The sequence below is a fragment of the Macaca nemestrina genome, chromosome 15, assembly GCF_043159975.1.
Source record: "Macaca nemestrina isolate mMacNem1 chromosome 15, mMacNem.hap1, whole genome shotgun sequence".
Classification (NCBI taxonomy): Eukaryota; Metazoa; Chordata; class Mammalia; order Primates; family Cercopithecidae; genus Macaca; species Macaca nemestrina.
This window is the reverse complement of record NC_092139.1, coordinates 30,293,880-30,313,421: the sequence shown is the minus strand read 5'-3', so window position 1 is coordinate 30,313,421 and position 19,542 is coordinate 30,293,880. Positions and strand designations below refer to the sequence as shown.

Below are 19,542 nucleotides of genomic sequence, written 5' to 3'. Positions count from 1 at the left end.
CAGGCATACAAGTGGCTGCCCTATTGAACTGTGCAGACAGAGGACATTTCCATCATCATAAAGCCCTGCTGGACAGCACTGGGTAGGGGTTCACAGATCTGGATTCCAATCCCAGCTCTTCTAATTAGAAGTCACATGACTTTGAATGACTGGCTCTATCTTTCTGTACCTCAGTTTTCTCATCTGCAAAATGTAGATACTTACCTCAAAGACTGGTGTGAAGATCAAATGAGCTAATTAATGCACGTAACACTGTGAGAGCCCCAGTGGCCAGGTACACAATAAGTGCTCAATAAATGGCAATTATTTTTATCATCACAAGTCCGCAGCACCTAGAAGCAGATACTGTGCCTCATGCCTCTGCTCCTCTCCTAGTGCTGCCAGCACCACAGGTGCCTGGTAAATGCCTATGAATTCCTTTTCCCTGCAGCAGTCTCACCCAGGGCCAGGCTGACACAAATCTCTGGCAGAGGCGGGAGTACTCACATCTGTAGAGATGGTTCCACACGGGGAAGAAGGCCATGTAGAGCGCCACGTCCCCCACTGTTGGGTAGGACTTAAAGATGGCGATGATAGCGATCTGGATAAACATGAAGAAGATGGGGTGCTCCCTGGGGCAGGGCAAGGGAAACAGAGAGAGAGGTAAGTCAGGGACCTACCCTAGAGACTCCTGACTCCATCCTTTGAACCAAAAATAATCCTCAGGGGACTTCAGGAAGGGGCTAGCTCTGCTATCCACAAGACATGGGCCAGGCCCCAGCAGCAGAGCAGAAAACTACAGGGACCTAGAAATACCCAGAGATGGTGAGAAGGGCCTGGCAACCACTAGGGAAACAGCCCACAGAGACATTTCCCATCAACAGCCCCCCTCTGCCTCTACCAGCTCTGGGCCTTCCCCCAGGAGCCACGGAGGAAGAAAACAAATGAAGTCAGCATTCTTTATGACTGGGCTTAAATGACTGCTTGGCAGGGTAATTAGGCAGCCTCCCTTGCCAGAGGCCCCTCTGACAACTGGATGCAAGGCAGGAAGTGCCTCCTTGCTGATGCCTTTTTTCTCTGACAACATGGTCAGCAGGGTCTACAGACCCACAGTGCAATGAACTTCTTTCCAGGAAGAGAACTGAGAACTGCAGAGAGCTTTTCAGTTCTTAAGGGCTGGGACTATTCTTGTTAACTTAAACTAATAGCAGTTTCAATTATTATTTTAACCTAATAATAAGTGATAGCAATGGGTATCCTCTCCTGAACTCCCTCTGTGTGAGGTCCTTTTCCTGCATCCTCTTACATGATCCTCACCATACCTCAACTGCCCCTCAAGGCAGGCAATCCTGGGCCGGGTGCAGTGACTCACATCTGTAATCCCAGCGCTTCGGGAGGCCTAGGAGGCTGAGGCGGGAGGATGGCTTGAGCCCAGGAGTTTGAGACCAGCCTAGGCAACATAGTGAAACCCCATCTCTACAAAAAATTAAAAAATTAGCCGGGTGCGGTGGCGCATGGCTGTAATCTCAGCTATTCAGGAGGCTGAGGTGGGTTGCTGGCACCAGGAGGTTGAGGCTGCAGTGAGCCGTGATCAACCACCGCACTCCAGCCTGGATGACAGAGTGTGAGACCTTATCTCAAAAAGAAAAAAAAAGTAGGCAATCCTCTCACCTGTACTTCACAGATGAGGAAACAGATTCAGAGAAGTGCATTGACTGAGTAGGTTAGTAAGCGATGGAGTTGTCTGTCTCCAGAGCTCTTAATCACGCCCAATACTGTTCTCTTGAGTGCTGATCACACTCTGAAGCTCTGGTCAGGAGAGGATGGGGGGACAGAGCTCAATCTCAGTGCCCCTCCGAGAGCTGACCAAGTGCTAAAGGGAAGCCAACAGGAAGAGGCTGGATCTATACCCTCCTCTGCTACGCTTCAACCACATGCGTGTGGCCTACTTCTGCACAGTACCTGGATGCCTAGCCCATGAAGTTTTCTTCAGAGATTAATGACCTTTTTGTCTTGCAGGTCAAAGGTCAGGGTGACTCAATGGGTGTGAATCTGAATCTGAGATGTGCAGACAAACATGTCCACACCCAGAACACTCCAGGGCTGCTGTGCAGCAAATGCCTCAGAAACGCAGCTTGGCAAAGGTGTGCAGCCCTGTAGCCTCTAACAAGCGTCCAGCTATACAGCTCAGTGTGAACATCTTCCTAAACACAATCCAAATCACTGGCTTCGGGCTTTTCAGGTAGCTGGTAACAACGGCAACATTTCTATGAAAAGGCCGGTGAAAACACAATGACAAAAAAACAGACTAGAGCCACCTGCAGCGCTGCACAGGGACTCGGGTGGCCTGAAGGGCCCTGTTCCTGCAAAGCTGACACTGGAAACAAATCTTGCAGGGGGCAGGAGAGCTTAGGTGGAGCTTCATACCCAGGCAGAAGAGGAGACAGCAGGGAGAGCAGGTCTCTTCATATTTTCTGTCCCCACAACTGTGTGGGCCTGGCTCAGGTCATAAAATGGTGACATTATTGCCTACCCAGGAGCAATGTGTGGCCTTGCATGCAGACAATAAAAGCTGCCAGAGAGCTGGCTGCACGGCCAGTGAGGAAAGGTGCCCTGGGCTCTCTGCTGCTCTTCACCCAGTGGCTGGGCCTAACCAGAACAAGGACAGGGAAGGTGGACCACAGACAGCTGGAGAGCTCAGCCGGGCAAGGCTGCCAGAGTTCCGGAGCCTGCCAGGCCATGGAAGGAGGGTGTTCTGTCAGATGCCAGGCCAAGGCTGTGTCATGGGAAGGAAGCATCAGCGTTTGAGGTTTTACAGAATGAGAACCATGTGCACTGGTGCACAGACCATGGAGAATGGCAGCAAGGTTAGGACAGAGAACTCGAGCTCTTGAAATCTAAATCAAACTCTCTTTCAGGTTCCCTGGACCATCTAGGCGTATCTGTAGCTGTCTGTGCCTGTTTTCCCTTTTCTGAAGCTAGGATAATAGAACCATTTCCGGAGGCTACTACAAGCAATCTCTCAGGAGCTTGGCATGGTGCAGGGGGATAAGCATAGATTCTGGAGCCAGACAAACCTGAGTCTGAATCCCAGTTCCACTGCTTACTAGCCGCGTGACTCTGGGAAAATCATCCCACCTCTCTGAGCATCAATTTCCTCAACTATAAACTAAGAGTGATAAGAATCTAACGCCTACCTCCAGGAGTTGCTAGGTTAGGTATGATTATGTTTCAGAGGGTCTAGAAAGGTGCCTGGCACGGAGCAGGCCTAACATCTGTCAGCTCTCTTAGACTGCAGAATAGAACTCCACAAACCTTTTGGAGGGAAACAGATCAGGAGATTAAACAGTTGCAGGTGGCCAGCCTCCCACTTAGACCATCCAGAGTCCCTGTGGACAACCTGTCACCAGGCTGTTGATGGAGACATCCCATCAGATACACTTTTTCCAAACACACTCCCCTCCACAACCCCTGTTTTTTTTTTTTTTTTGAGACATGCACTTCTGCCTGTCATCCAGGTGTAAGTGCAGTGGCAAAAGCAGCTCACTGAAGACTCAAACTCCTGGGCTCAAGTAATCCTCCTGCCGCAGCCTCCCAAGCAGCTGGGACTACAGGGGCACACCACTACACCTGGCTAATTTTGTTGTTGTTGTTGTTGAGACGGAGTCTTGCTCTGTTGCCCAGGCTGGAGTGCAGTGGCACAATCTCGGCTCACTGCGACCTCTGTCTCCTGGGTTCAAGCAATTCTCCTGTCTCAGCTTCCCAAGTAGCTGGGACTATAGGTACCTGCCACTACACCCGGCAAATTTTTGTATTTTTAGTAGAGATGGGGTTTCACCATATTGGTCAGGCTGGTCTTGAACGCCTGACCTCAGGTGATCCACCCGCCTTGGCCTCCCAAAGTGCTGGGATTACATGCGTGAGCCACTGCACCCAGTCTGCCACCTGGCTAATTTAAAAATTTTTTTAGATATAGGATCTTGCTATGTTGTCCAGGCTGGTCTCAAACTCCTGGCCTCAAGTGACCCTCCTGGCTCAGCCTCCTGAAGTACTGGGATTACAGGTGTGAACCACCATGCCTGGCTACCGCCTGGCTCTAGTCCAAAACAGTGAGTAGGCTCAGCAGCAATGTGGGCTTAGCAGCAATGTGGGCTTAGCAGCAATGCGGGCTTGAGCACCTCAGAGTGAGGCCAGGGAAAATGCTGGGGCTCCAAAGCCCACACTGCAGCCTGCACCCGTGTGACTGACTCTATTGCCTGCTATAGCGCTGGCAACTGCGGCAACTGAAGGCAGTTTCCTTAGGTGAGATGCTCTAAACCTGACAGCAGGTGTTCCACATTTGAAGGCCACCCCCAAGGCTACTAGGGGCAGGGGCTTCTCGGACAGCTCTGTGGACACAGCAGCAACAGGTCCAGCCACCACTTACTTTAGCTTTATGGCTAAGGGGATGGTGTAGAAGAAGACGTTGATCTGAAACACACATACAAAGAAGAGGCTGAAGTGCTCAAACATCTCTGCAAAGAAGTACCAGAAAAGACCAATGTTTGGAGTGAGATCTGGAACAGAAAGTCTGGAATTAAGAAAACAAAGGGAGAGAAAAAAGACAAAAGTTATAAATTGTCTGCTTTGACCTTGATTTCTCCTGAAATCCTTGGTCACTGCTGGGCAGCCAAGGATGACTTTCTCCCTAGAGAGATCAGGATGGGAAGGGTTCTCCTCGTACTCTGGATACAGGTAATTAACAAAAACGAGCAGAGACATATAATGATAACCCATAACAAATATTAGCTAAGCCAAACAAATCTGAAATGAGGCAGGGATTCATCCTAGGAATAAAGAAACTCACCCCTCTTTTACTGCGCAAGACAGTTTAAAATCAGGAGATACCCAGCACTGAAACAAAGGAGGAATGAGTTTTAAAACACAGTATCTATTTTGGGCATTCTAAAGACCTGCCTAGAGGACCACGCTCAAAGATCCAGCTCCTCCCCATTCTTACTCCACACCCCACAGCAGGAGCCAGAAAACTGAGTGCCTGAGACCGCCGTGAGACTTCTAGGGGCTTTAGGAACAATCGGTGGGTTCTGGCTAAGATCCCGGGGTCCCAGTCTTAACTGAGAAATTAAAGTTTAACTGGAAAACTTTTTGTCCAGTTAAATCAGACAAATATTTTACTGCAATTCTGGCTCTTCTAAAGTTTACATTTTTGATTTAAAAAAATATGAAGTTGAAACCGATCTCAATACACAATTTAAAAAAGACAACAAATAGGGCACACAGAGGGAGAGACGGGCGATGGCTCTTGGTCAGATTTCCCTGACTGAGGCCTCCGCCCAGGTTAAGTTTTTCCTGTTGCTGTAACTATACCTCCTTTTCCGTGAAATGAGGTAAAGAACGCTCCGTGGCCAGCAGAAAGAACTCTTCACCTGGCATCACAACTCCTATCTAAGGCAGAGCATGAAGAGCTGGAGTTACCAAGTCATGGTTATGCTCAGCCAGGATTCAACACAAACAAGCAGTCCAGAATCCCAAATGGGAGTTCTGCCGCTCCAGATCCCTTCCCCACCTGCACAGGTTTAAGAGTCTGTCACCCATTGGGCTGTGAGCTCCTCAAAGCTTAGGAGCAACCAAGTCTTCGACACCCACGCAGAGCCTGGCACACACAGGGCATTCGGAAATGTTTATAGAATTCATGAATACACGCTCAGGCAAGCCTGCAATACTCAAGCCCATGTGATTTTTCTCTCAAGGTTTGACGTGTGGCAGGTGGCATTATTTTGAAACCGTCAGAGGCCCTCTTGCAGTAGAGGAACACACCCATTTCTGTTTGGAATTGAGCCCAAACCTCCCAGTTAGAGGCTGGTATTTGCTTTAGATGTTCCCAGGGAGTGCTCTTTAACACTTAAGCTGGAGGTTGCAAATTTTTTTGTGTGTGAAAAATCAGACCTTGGCGATGACCTTGAGCAGCAGGACGTAAATAATTCCCACAAGCTTAGCGTTCCAATAATGGAACACTAGGCATACTGGGTTAATCCCACTGTATCAAAGGTGTGCTTTGGAGTACAGGTTCTCAAAGTGTGTTCCCTAAACCAGCAGGCCAACAGCATCGGCATCACCTGGAAACTGGAGAAATGCAAATTCTTGATCCCTCCCCAACATCTACTTAATCAGAACCTCTGAGGGTCGGCCCAGCAATCTGGGTTTTAACAAGTCCTGCAGGTGATTCTGATGCACCTTAAGGTTTGAGAACCGCTGCTATTTAATACAAACGCTTCCTGTGGTCACTCACCCCGAGTCCAGCTAGAGCTATGAAAACCAAATTAGCTTCCAGAGTTTTGTGGGGCGGTTTTACCTGACGATATATAGTTGTACTAATTTACGGGTGATTTTACGTGATATTATGATTTCTGAATACAATGTAGAATAATTAAATCTAGCTAGTTAACATTTCTATCACCTCAAATATTAAACATTGTGGTGGGAACAATTGAAATTTACTCTCAGCAATTTTGGTATGTACAATACTGTATTATTAACTATATTCACCATGCTGTGGTAGAACTCAAGAAAAGAAAAAAAAACATATTCCTCCTGAGATTTTGTACCCCTTTGACTATTATCTCCCCATTCTCCCACCCCCGGCATCTGTAACCACCCTTCTACTCTCTGCTTCTATGAGTGTAATTGTTTTAGAGTCCACATATAAGTGAGAACACATGTGGTACTTCTCTTTCTGTGCCTAGCTCATTCCACTTAGCATAATATTCTCCAATTCCATCCCTACTACTGTCATAAATGACAGAATTTCCTTTTTAAAGACTGAATAGTATTCCCCTGTGTATATATACCAAATTTTCTTTATCCATTTGTTTGTTGATGGACATTTAGATTGATTCCATAACTTGGCTATTATTAATAATGCTGCAATGAACATGAGAGTGCAGACAAGTCTTCAACAAACTGATTTCAAAAACTTTGAGTTGCCTGTAATCCCAGCACTTTGGGAGGCTAAGGCAGGTGGATCATTGAGACCAGCCTGGCTAACATGGTGAAACCCTGTCTGTACTAAAAATACAAAAATTAGCCGAGCGTGGTGGTGCATGCCTGTAGTCCCAGCTACTCGGGGAGCTGAGGCAGAAGAATCACTTGAAACCAGGAAGTAGAGGCTGCAGGGAGCAGAGATGGCCCCACTGTACTCCAGCCTGGGCGACAGAGTGACACCCTGTCTCAAAAAAAAGAAAAAAAATCCTTTAAGTAGCCAGAAGTGGGACTGCTGGATCAAATGGTAATTCTATTTTTAGTTGTTTGAGGAATGCTGATACAGTTTTCCATAATAGCTGTACTAATTTACATTCCCGACAATGGTATACAAGGGTTCCCTTTTCCCCACAGCTTCTAGAATTTTCTAATGTGGTCATTACTTACATAAAGCCATAGACTGCGGGGATGAAATCCCAAGAGCTGAGAAGGAAGAAGGAGAGGCAAACGATTACCACTAGGCTTCCCACATACATCATGGCATACTCCCAAGAAAAGATCCAGAAGGCCTTGCTCTTCATTTTCACAGGTATGTACTGCCGCTAGGAGAGAAGGCAAAGTGATATAAACTTAGGGATATAAACAACAGAGGGCAGCTATTAGCTTATACTTAAAGATCCCTCCTGCAAAACCATGCTATGATACACAGGTTTATAATTTTTCTTTGGTCTTTAATTAAATAAGAAGGATGTAAGTGTTAAAAAAGGTATTATGGGTGCATCCTCTGATATCAGACCTAGTAACACCATTTCTAGGTATGTATCCTGGAGCCACGTTGCAGAAGATACAAATGGAGGAATATTCATTCCACCATTGTTTGGAACATTAAAAAAAATCCTTCAATAGAGGAACAAATAAATTGTGGTATATTGACACATGGTATACTATTTGCAAGGTTAAATGAATACATTGTATCTATAAATGTCAACATGACTAGATCTAAAAGATATGAGGTTAGTTATAATAGAAAATTGCTAAACAAGCCATATTATATGAAAATACTTATGTGTTCTGAGATTATACCAAATAATACTATTATTTACACACACGCACACACACACCCCTGTAAAAGTTTCATAAAACATAGATTAGAAGGACATACACTAAAGTGGTGATAGCATTAGCCTCCTGGGAAGGAGAGAGGAAAATATAATTGGAACCTAAGAAACTTCATATAACCTGGCATTCATATGCAAAGTGAAAATAAATAAACAAGTAAAAAAGACTTAAAAAGAACCCCAAATTTAGGTTAAAAAAAACAAAAAAACTTCAACTTTATCTGCTTTTTTTTTTTTTGGAGACAGAGTCTTGCTCTGTTGCCAAGGTGGAGTACAGTGGCATGATCTCAGCTCACTGCAACCTCCGCCTCCAGGTTCAAGCGATTCTCCTGCCTTAGCCTCCCGAGAAGCTGGGACTACAGGTGCGCGCCACCATGCCCAGTTAATTTTTGTATTTTTAGTAGAGACGAGGTTTCAACATGTTGGCCAGGATGGTCTCCATCTCTTGACCTCGTGATCCGCCCACCTTAGCCTCCCAAAGTGCTGGGATTACAGGCGTGAGCCACTGCACCTAGCCTTTTTTTTTTGAGATGGAGTTTTGCTCTTGTTGCCCTGGCTGGAATGCAACGGTGCGATCTTGGCTCACTGCAGCCTCCACCTCCCAGGTTCAAGTGATTCTCCTGCCTCAGCCTCCCGAGTAGCTGGGACTACAGGCACCCACCACCACACCCAGCTAATTTTTGTAGTTTTAGTAGAGATGGAGTTTTACCATATTGGCCAGGCTGGTCTCGAACTCCTGAACTCAGGTGATCTACCTGCCTTGGCCTCCCAAAGTGTTGGGATTACAGGCATGGGCTACTGTGCCTGGCCTCACATACTTTATTAAGTATGACAACAGCAAATATGAAACAATATAGCAAAAATCTTAGTATCTGTTTAGTTTGGGCAGTAGACATATGGCTATTATTATACATTTTCTGTATTTTTCCATTTTTCCTCTCTTAAAAATGTTTTCCTCAAAAAAAAAAAAAAAAAAAAAAGGATGCTGGGGGAAGAGAAATAATTCAGGACTTGTTATAAGAAAAAGGAAAATAAGAATTACCAAAAAACAAAAAAAACACCCCAGTATGTGAGACAACAGAAATGAATTTAAACAAATCACAATCAATTCAAATGAAAAATCCGTATAACTAAAAATCATGTTATCAGGGACTGGGCACGGTGGCTCATACCTGTAACCCCAGCACTTTGGGAGGCCGAGGTGGGAAGATCACCTGAAGCCAGGAGCTCAAGACCAGTCTGGCCAACATATCAAAACCCCGTCTCTAATGAAAGTACAAAAATTAGCTGGGTGTGGTGGTGTCCGCCTGTAGTCCCAGCTACTCAGGAGACTAAGGCATGAGAATCGCTTGAACCCAGGATGCAGAGGCTGTAGTGAGCCAAGATCGCACCACTGCACTCCAGCCTGGACAACAGGACAACAAGCGAGACTCTGTCTCTAAAATAAAATAAAATTAAATTAAAAAATCATGTTGTTAGGAAAAAAATCAGTTATGCAGCTACATGCTATTTACAAGAGCTATACCTTAAAATATAAGACATAGAGGCCGGGTACGGTGGCTCACGCCTGTAATCCCAGTACTTTAGGAGGCTGAGGTAGGCGGATCATAAGGTCAGATCAAGACCATCCTGGCTAACACGGTGAAACCCCGTCTCTACTAAAAATACAAAAATTAGCTGGGTGTGGTGGCGGGCGCCTGTAGTCCCAGCTACTCAGGAGGCTGAGGCAGAAGAATGGCGTGAACCCAGGAGGTGGAGCCTGCAGTGAGCCGAGATCGTGCCACTGCACTTCAGCCTGGGCGACAGAGCGAGACTCTGTCGCCAAAAAAAGAGAAAAAGAGAGGGGGGAAAAAAATAAAGTATTGCAGAGATAAAAATAGTCCAATAACAATAAAAGGTTCCATTCACTGGAAAAATATAACAGTTCTAAATTTGGGCCGGGCGCGGTGGCTCAAGCCTGCAATCCCAGCACTTTGGGAGGCCAAGACGGGCGGATCCCGAGGTCAGAAGATCGAGACCATCCTGGCTAACACGGGGAAACCCCGTCTCTACTAAAAAATACAAAAAACTAGCCGGGTGAGGTGGCGGGCACCTGTAGTCCCAGCTACTCGGGAGGCTGAGGCAGGAGAATGGCGTCAACCCGGGAGGCGGAGGTTGCAGTGAGCTGAGATCTGGCCACTGCACTCCAGCCTGGGCGACAGAGCGAGACTCCGTCTCAAAATAAATAAATAAATAAATAAAAGTAAATAAATAAATAACAGTTCTAAATTTGAATGTAACAGTCTCAAAATATATAAAACAAAAGTGGATTAAGCTACAAAGGAAAAATAAACAAATCCATCATCAATGCATAACTGATAGATCAAGCAGACAAATCAGTAATCAAGTAAAAAAAATGAAGCACATTTCATAAGTTTAATCTCATAAGATCTTATAAATCATACTTATATAGAATAGGGCACCTAATAACTAAGTAATTCACATTCATTTCCAGCATTTTGGGGGTATTGATAAAAACATCACATACTTAAATCAGGCCATAAACCCATATTGACTTCAAGGAATCTTTATCATACAGACTCCAATCTCTGACCATAATACAATTAATAGAAATTATTAATGAAAAGATAACCTAAATTAGAAAAAAACTTGCTGACCTCACATACGTATCACCTATTTGTTGTGAGAACACTTAACATCTATTTTCTTAGTAATTTTCAAGTATACAATATATTGTTAACTATAGTCACCATGTTGTACAATAAATCTCTTGAATTGTATTATAGAAAATTAAAACACTTATCCAAATAACCTAGGAGTCAAAAAGAAACGATTATGTCAGAAAATACCCCACATCACTATTTGTGTAATGTAGATAAAACAATACTCTCAGGGAAAAGTACATCCTTAGAAATTTACTTTGGAATAGAAGAAAAATTGAAAATAAATAAGCTAAACACCCATTTTAAGATATTAGAACAACAGAATAGACCCCAAAAGAAGTAAGAAAATAATAAGGGTAAGAGCAGAATTTGTTAAAATAGAAAATAAAGATACAATATAAGGAATCAACAAGACCAAATCTAGTTCTTAGAAATGACTCATGTTGATGGGTTTCTTATTTATTTATTTATTTATTTTTTTTGAGACGGAGTCTCGCTGTGTCTCCCAGGCTGGAGTGCAGTGGCGTGATCTCGGCTCACTGCAAGCTCCGCCTCCCGGGTTCACGCCATTCTCCCGCCTCAGCCTCCCAAGTAGCTGAGACTACAGGCGCCCGCCACCACGCCCGGCTAGTTTTTTGTATTTTTAGTAAAGACGGGGTTTCACCATGTTAGCCAGGATAGTCTCGATCTCCTGACCTCGTGATCCGCCCGCCTCAGCCTCCCAAAGTGCTGGGATTACAGGCTTGAGCCACCGCGCCCGGCCGATGGGTTTCTAATAAGAATAATTAAGAAAAAAAGAGAGACGAGCAAATAAACAACATTAGGAATGTAAAAGAGGGCATAACTATAGTTCTATCAGGGAGAAGAAAATATTTTAAAACTTATGCCAATGTATTTTAAAAAAAGGTGAAATGGAAACATTCTATGAAAACTATAAATAATTTAAGTAATTTATTAAAAATGCCTGTGTAACTAAAAAGAGGTGGAGATCAAAGGACATGACAATGAAATGTAAAACATCCTGAATCCCATTCCTTCCCCCAAATCCTATAAAGGTCACATATAAATTGGGGAATTTAAATTTGGAGAGAATATATTGGATAATATTATTCTATCAAGGTTAAATTTCTAGCGGTGTGGCTGGGCGCGGTGGCTCAAGCCTGTAATCCCAGCACTTTGGGAGGCCGAGACGGGCGGATCACGAGGTCAGGAGATCGAGACCATCCTGGCTAACATGGTGAAACCCCGTCTCTACTAAAAAATACAAAAAAACTAGCCGGGCGAGGTGACGCCTGTAGTCCCAGCTACTCGGGAGGCTGAGGCAGGAGAATGGCGTGAACCCGGGAGGCGGAGCTTGCAGTGAGCTGAGATCCGGCCACTGCACTCCAGCCTGGGCGACAGAGGGAGACTCCATCTCAAAAAAAAAAAAAAAAAAAAACAATTTCTAGCGGTGATAACAGTATCATGGTTATACAGAGAATGCCTAGTTCTTAAGAGTTACCTGCTGAATTAGGGTTGATGCATCTTGTCTGTAATTTCGAAGCAAGTAATTCAGGTGAAAAAAGAAAAATCAATATACTTACATAGATATACATAATATGGCAAAATGATAACTGAAGAATCTTTAAAAAGGTATTTATTATAGTACTCATTCAATTTTTCTGAAGCCATGAAATAAAAAATTAGAAAAAACTAATTCACAAGAAAATAGAAAATTGGCCCAGGTGCAACGGCTCATGTCTATAATCCCGGCACTTTGGGAATCAGAGGAGGGTGGATAACTTGAGCTCAGGAGTTCAAGACCAGCCTGAGCAACATGGCAAAACCCCATCTCTACAAAAAATACAAAAATTAGTAGTGCATGGTGGCACATGTCTGTAGTCCCAGCTACTCCAGAGGCTGAAGTGGGAGGATAGCTTGAACCCAGGAAGTGGAGGTTGCAGCCAAAATTGTGCCACTGCACTCCAGCCTGGGCAAGAGACTCTGTCTTAAAGGAAAAAAAAAAAAAAAAGCCACCAAGCCACTTCATGTGGATAAAAAGTTCATGTGGAAAAACAAACATGCAAGAATAGCTAAGAAAACATTGATAAAAAAATCATGAAGGGGGACTAGCCTTATCAGACACTGAAATATAAAACCTCTATAATTAAAACAGCACAATATTGACTCATTAATAGAGAAGACTAGTAGAATAAAACAGGAAGTCCAAATACATACGGCAATTTAGTATACGACAGTGGTGGCATATCACTATGATAAAAATTGACTTTTTAATCAATGATGCTAGGACAACTAGGTAACCATTTGGAAAAGGTTAAATTAGACCTATCTCTCACACCATTCACAAGAATAAACTCCAAATAGCTTAGGGATCCAAATATGTATTTTAAATGAAATGATAAAGCACTGTACTAGAAAAAAACATGGTGAACTTGTCTTTAACTTTGATGTAGAAAAAAGCTCAACCGTGATTGTGCCACTGCACTCCAGCCTGGGGGACTGAGCGAGAGACCCTGTCTCAAACAAACAAAAAACACCAGGTATGGTGGCTCATGCCTGTTATCCCAGCACTTTGGGAGGCTGAGGCAGGTGGATCACTTGAGTCCAGGAGTTCGAGACCAGCCTGGGCAACATGGCAAAACCCTGTCTCAACAAAAAATACAAAAATTGGCCACATGTGGTGGTGCACACCTATAGTCCCAGCTACCAGGGAGGCTGAAGTGAGAAGATCACTTGAGCCCAGGAGGTTGAGGCTTCAGTGAGCCGTGATCATGCCACTGCACTCCAGCCTGGGCTGCAGAGTGAGACCATGTCTCAAAAAATCAAAACAAAACAAAACTACATACATACTTCAATAATTCCACTTTCTAGAAATCTATGTTGAAAATATACCTCCAACAAAATGAAAATATGCATAGACAAGGTTACTCACTGAAACATTACTTGTAATTGCAAAATATTGTAAGCAATCTAAATTCCCATACACTGGAGAGAGGCTGAATAAACTGTGGTATATTCACACAATGGAGTACTACACAGCTGTAAAAAAGAATGAGGATAATCTCTATTCTATCTATACTGATACGGAGGAAATTCCAGAAAATAATGTTAAGTGAGAAAAAGGAAAGCACAAAAGGGTATCTACAGTATGCTACCCTTCATATAAGAAAGGCATATAAGAGGCAGGCAAATCACCTGATGTCAGCAGTTCGAGACCTGCCTGATCAACATGTTGAAACTCCATCTCTACTAAAAATACCAAAATTAACTGGCGTGGTGGCGGGCGCCTGTAATCCCAGCTACCCGGGAGGCTGGGGCAGGAGAATCACTTGAACCCAGGAGGTAGAGGTTGCAGTGAGCCAAGATCACGCCACTGCACTCCAGCCTGAGTGACAAAAGCAAAACTCCGTCTCTAAATAAATAAATAAATACATAAAGGGACATAAGAAAATATACATGTATACATGTATCTATTCACTGGTATGAAAGGAGTACAGGAAAGATAAGCCAGAAACTAAAGAGAAGACAGCCCTCCATATCCATGGGTTCCACATCTATGTGTTCAATCAACTAAGGATAGGAAATGTTCCAAAAAAAATTGTGTCTGTACTGAACTTGTAGAGATGTTTTTCTTGTCATTATTCCCTGAACAATATAGTGTAAGAACTATTTACATTGTATTATTACAAGTAATCTGGAGATGACTTAAAGCATAGGAGAGGATATGCCTAGGTTTTATGCAAATACTGTACCATTTTGTATTAGGGACTTGAACATCCTGAGATTTTGGTACCCGCAGGAGGTCCTGGAATCAATCCACTACAAATACCAAGGGAAGACTGTAATTACCTAGGGTGAGAGGGGAAGGACTAGAAGAACAGGATAGCAGGAATGATGACAGAATAATACTGCTCTGTCTTTTTGTACAGCTGACTCTTAGAACCACAGTAATATCTTACATTCCCTTCACTTACCCCCTCCCCAAATAAACAATTAAAATCAACCAATATGTGGGGAGAATCCAAAATGAATATAAATACTAACAAATGAACCTAACTATATTACAAATTAATAACACAACCACACTGAAGGGTTACATGGTGTAAGAAAAGAACTAATCTAAGTAATAATGAAAAACAGGCCAGGCACAGTGGCTCATGCCTTAATCCCAGCACTTTGGGAGGCCAAGGTGGGTGGATCACTTGAAGTCAAGAGTTCAATACCAGCCTGGCCAACTAAAAATACAAAAATTAGCTGGGCGTGGTAGTGCTTGCCTGTAATCTAAACTACTTGGCAGGCTGAGGCAAGAGGACTGCCTGAACCCAGTCGCACGACGGAGCGAGACCCTGTCTCAAAAACAAAACAAAACAAAACCAAAAAAAACCTTACAGTGGAGAAGCCTGGCAGACACTAATGTCACCAAGTGATCAAGGTAAACATTACCATTCAGAAGATATGGCAATATCATGAACCCCTCGGTACAGTGCACTGAGGACACAATATGCATTTTTGCCAAAAACATGTAACTTCAGACCAGTCATGAGAAAACGATGACAATCTAAAGTGAGGTACATTTGACGAAAATAACTTCACAAGTCATGAATGACAAGTGAAGACTGAGGAACTGTCTCAGACTACGAGAGACTAAGGAGATAAAACCACCAAATGCAATGTGGGACCTAAATATGATCCTGAAACAAACAAAAATTGCCTCAGTAGAAAAAGCAAAATTCTAATAAGGTCTGTTGTTTAGTTAATAATGTTGCATAAATGTTAATTTTTTGTTCTTGATAACTGTAGTATGGTTACGTAAAATGTTAACATTAGCGGAAGTGGAGTGAGGGATACAAGAAACTACTATTTTTGCAACTTTTCTGTAGGTCTAAAATTAATTCAAAATAAAAAGCTTTTAAAAATGGAGATAAAACCATCTGTTACACAGTTGGTTAAAAAAATAAACATGCAATTTTAAAAATTAGAGTGTTTTACAAGTCCAGTTTTAAAAAAAAATCAGCCCTTTGCCTCTAATCTTCATTAAATCAAGCTTGTTATTGTGATGTTCAAATCATTTATATAATTATTAAATATTTTGGCTGTTTAATCTTACTTTGAGAGATTTGTTTAATCTTACTTTGAGAGATTTGTTAAAACTAATTACGATGGTTGATGTATCAATTTCTTCTAGGTGTGTCAATTTTTATGTTCTAAGTTTTAAAGATATCTTATTAGTCAAATACAAGTTTGAATTCTCAAAAACAAAACAAAATAACAACAAGCAGAACTTCACAATGATATACCGCTAGAACTGCCAACATGAAAAAGACAGATACCATCAAATGGTGGTGAAGATGTGTGGCAACTAGAATCTCATATTTGGTTGGGGGGGTGTAAAATGGTGCAAAAACTTCGAAAATCTGTCTAGTAGATTCTAGCAAAGCAAAACATACACTTGCCTAATGTCCCAGTAATTCTACTGCTAGGTACTGCTCAAGAGAAACAAAAACGTAAGTCCACAAAAAGACTTATACCAGAATGTTCATAGTAGTCTATTTATATCAGACAAAAACTGGAAATGGGCCAAGTTTCCATCAATAGGAGAATGGGTAAACAAAATGTTGCACACACAAAAACACCACCCAGCAATAAAAGGAATGCATGCAACAACATGGATAACTCTCAAAAACAAGTTGGTTGAAGGAGGCCTTATACAAAATAATCCTATTATTTCATTCCATTTATATGATGTTTTAGAATACGCCAAACTAAGCTATGATTAAAACAATATTCAGAACAGTTGTGTCCAAGGGAATAGGAGTGGGAATTGATGGGGAAAGGGCCCGAGGGAACTTTCTGTATTTTTTTTTTTTTTTTTTTTTTTGAGATGGAGTCTCGCTCTGTCACCCAGGCTGGACTGCAGTGGCCGGATCTCAGCTCACTGCAAGCTCCGCCTCCCGGGTTGACGCCATTCTCCTGCCTCAGCCTCCCGAGTAGCTGGGACTACAGTTGTCCGCCGCCTCGCCCAGCTAGTTTTTTTGTATTTTTTAGTAGAGACGGGGTTTCACCGTGTTAGCCAAGATGGTCTCGATCTCCTGACCTCGTGATCCGCCCATCTCGGCCTCCCAAAGTGCTGGGATTACAGGCTTGAGCCACCGTGCCCGGCCATGGAACTTTCTGTATTTTGAGAAGAGTTTGGGTTACACAGATGTTTGTATTAAGATTTGTGCACTTCATGGTATGTAAATTCTAGCTAAAAAGAAAAAGAGCATAAATAATGAACTCCAGTTGATGCTTATGCTGAATTATTTACAAGGATATGTATGACATCTGCAATTTACTTCAAAATGTATCAAAAATAAGACTGACCGATGGGTAGATGTATATGTGATAAAGCAAGTATGGCGAAATATTAATGGAAGAACGTACGTTGTAGGTATATGAGTGCTCATATTTGTTTTTTCTTTGAAATTTTTCATTACAAAATGTTGGGAAAATGTAAGATTTAATACACTGTTTAGCAAGCCAAACATATGTGGTAACACTTTCAAGAAAAGCCAAAGAATGATTAATAAAAAATTCAGGGTAGGCTGGGCATGGTGTTTCATGCCTGTAATCCCAGCAATTTGGGAGGCTGAGGTGGGTGGATTGCCTGAGCCCAGGAGCTTGAGACCAGCCTGGGCAACATGGTGAAACCCCATCACTATATATTTGTAAAAATATACAAATAATAACTAATTCAGGGTAGTCATAACCTCTGAGGTAGTGGGAAGAAGTGCAGTGTAGAAGGAGAACTCACAGGGCTTCCAAAGGACTAGAAATGTTACATTACTTAAGCAGGGTAGTGGAACACAGTGTGTCTTTATTATCTTTTAAAGTATGCAAGTATTATAAAGCAGAAGCGCATTCAAGGCAGATGGGACATCATGGGTTTGGGACCTGAGGTGGGACGGAACTTGCCGCACTGGAGGAACAGAGAAGGTCTGTGTGGTTTGAGATTTAGGAGTGAGTGGTAAGTGGTATAAGATAAGCACAGAGAGGTAGAGAGCAGCCAAGTCAAGCAGGAGTTAAGCCATTTTGGTCATATACACCTCATAGACTCTTTAACAGTTGAGAGAAAAGATTCAGGTGGGTGAGTCTTAACGCCTCTTCTACGATCTTGTGGCAAAGAAAGCAAGTTCCAGACCAAATTCTAGCACACCTAAAGACATCTATTAAACAGATATTCCTTAGTGAGCCAGGCCCAAAGCAAACTATTCTAGAAGCTCCATTCAGTCCCAGCTCTTTCTACCTCTAATTGTTCTAACTACTACTTATGAAAAAGGTTCACTCACGATAGAACTGACAATATCCCAGAGGCAGGGTTCTGTTGCCCTTGGAGTCACATCAGGCAACCAGAAATCCTAACCAAAGGCCAAAGGATTATTAAGGAATTACTCCTCAGGCACCATCTCTAAGGGACAAAGTTACAGGCCTTGCTAGATTCATATTCCTTCTTCATGCAAGCATAGGATTATTTCAGGGTCTCGCTCTGTCGCCCAGGCTGGTACAGTGACAGGATCATAGTTCACTGCAGTCCCTAACTCCTGGGCTCAAATAATCCTCCTACCTTAGACTCCCAAGTAGCTGGAACTACAGGCACATGCTACCATGCCTGGCTAGTTTTTTCATTTTTTGCAGAGATAGGGTCTTGCTCTGTTGCTCATAAACCACCACATCCAACCCAATTCTGCTTTTGACTACTTCAGTTTCACCAATGAGCGCCTACTTCTAATACTTATTTTGTTAATTAGTAAGACACTAATCTCACCAGTAAAAATTGGCCAGGTGCAGTGGGCCATGCCCATAATCCCAGCACTTTGGGAGGCCAAGGTAGGTAGATCACTTGAGTCCAGGAGTTTGAGACCAGCCTGGACAACATGGCAAAACCCTGTCTCTACAAAAAACACAAAAATTAGCAAGGCATGGTGGCACATGCCTGTAGTCCCAGCTACTCGGGAGGCCAACACAGGAGGATTGCTTAAACCTGGGAGGCGGAGCTTGCAGTGAGCTGAGACTGCACCATTACACTCCAGCCTGGGCAACAGAGTGAGCCCCCCATCTCAAAAAAAAAAAAAAAAAAAAAAAAAAAAAAAAAAATCCAAGCTGCTTCTGACAGTCGCTATGCTAATTAGTAAATGTGTTGATCAAACTATAGAGAGTGCTGCACTGATGGCAGCCCCTGGAGAGTGCACCCTTGCAGATGTAAAGTTAGGTGATCATCATGGAGTGTGGATGCTTCATTAATGTAATTCACATCCCCCTGAAGTTGAGGCTGAAACTAACTAGCAAATATATACTATCAGATGGTCCATGAAGAAGTATTTTTAAACAAATTACAGACATCATAACTCCATAATAAAGACTTTAAGGATGATGGAAGTCGGCGAAGAGTTTTAAGCTGGAGACGGCATTACTGTTAACAGATCTTAGGTGAGAGGAATCTGATCAACATCATGGTCCCCTCTCTAAGCTTTATCTACATAGCTCTGCTCTGACTTCTCCTTGCAACTGTACTGTCCCCTAGCCAAATGTGGCTATTCTAATCTAAAGGATAAATTAACTAAAATTAAAAATTCAGTTCCTCAGTCCCACTAGCACATTTTAAGTGCCTGATGGCCACATGTGGCTTGTGTCTTCTGCATTGACAATATAGACACAGAAAATTTCCATGGTCACAAAAAGTTCTACTGATACCACTGAACTAGAATGAAGTTTTAAGAGAATGATGAATTTCTGGGGATGGAAAATAGTTCAAGCCCGGGTGTGGT

The 19,542-nt window shown here is 42.9% G+C and overlaps 1 protein-coding gene across 2 annotated transcripts in view; it reads right to left on the bottom strand.

Annotated features, from left to right (window-relative positions):
* The window catches only part of LOC105496243 (phosphatidylinositol glycan anchor biosynthesis class U), a 109,181-nt gene that overhangs the window by 20,901 nt on the left and 68,738 nt on the right, over positions 1–19,542 (bottom strand). The window contains exons 8-10 of one of the 2 annotated variants that reach the window (XM_071079477.1): positions 7,405–7,559; positions 4,406–4,549; positions 487–611 (exon numbers count right to left, since the gene is read on the bottom strand). In XM_071079477.1, coding sequence (XP_070935578.1) covers positions 487–611; positions 4,406–4,549; positions 7,405–7,559 — 424 coding nt within the window. The remainder of the gene's footprint in view (positions 1–486; positions 612–4,405; positions 4,550–7,404; positions 7,560–19,542) is intronic. The other variant, XM_071079478.1, reaches the window with a different exon arrangement.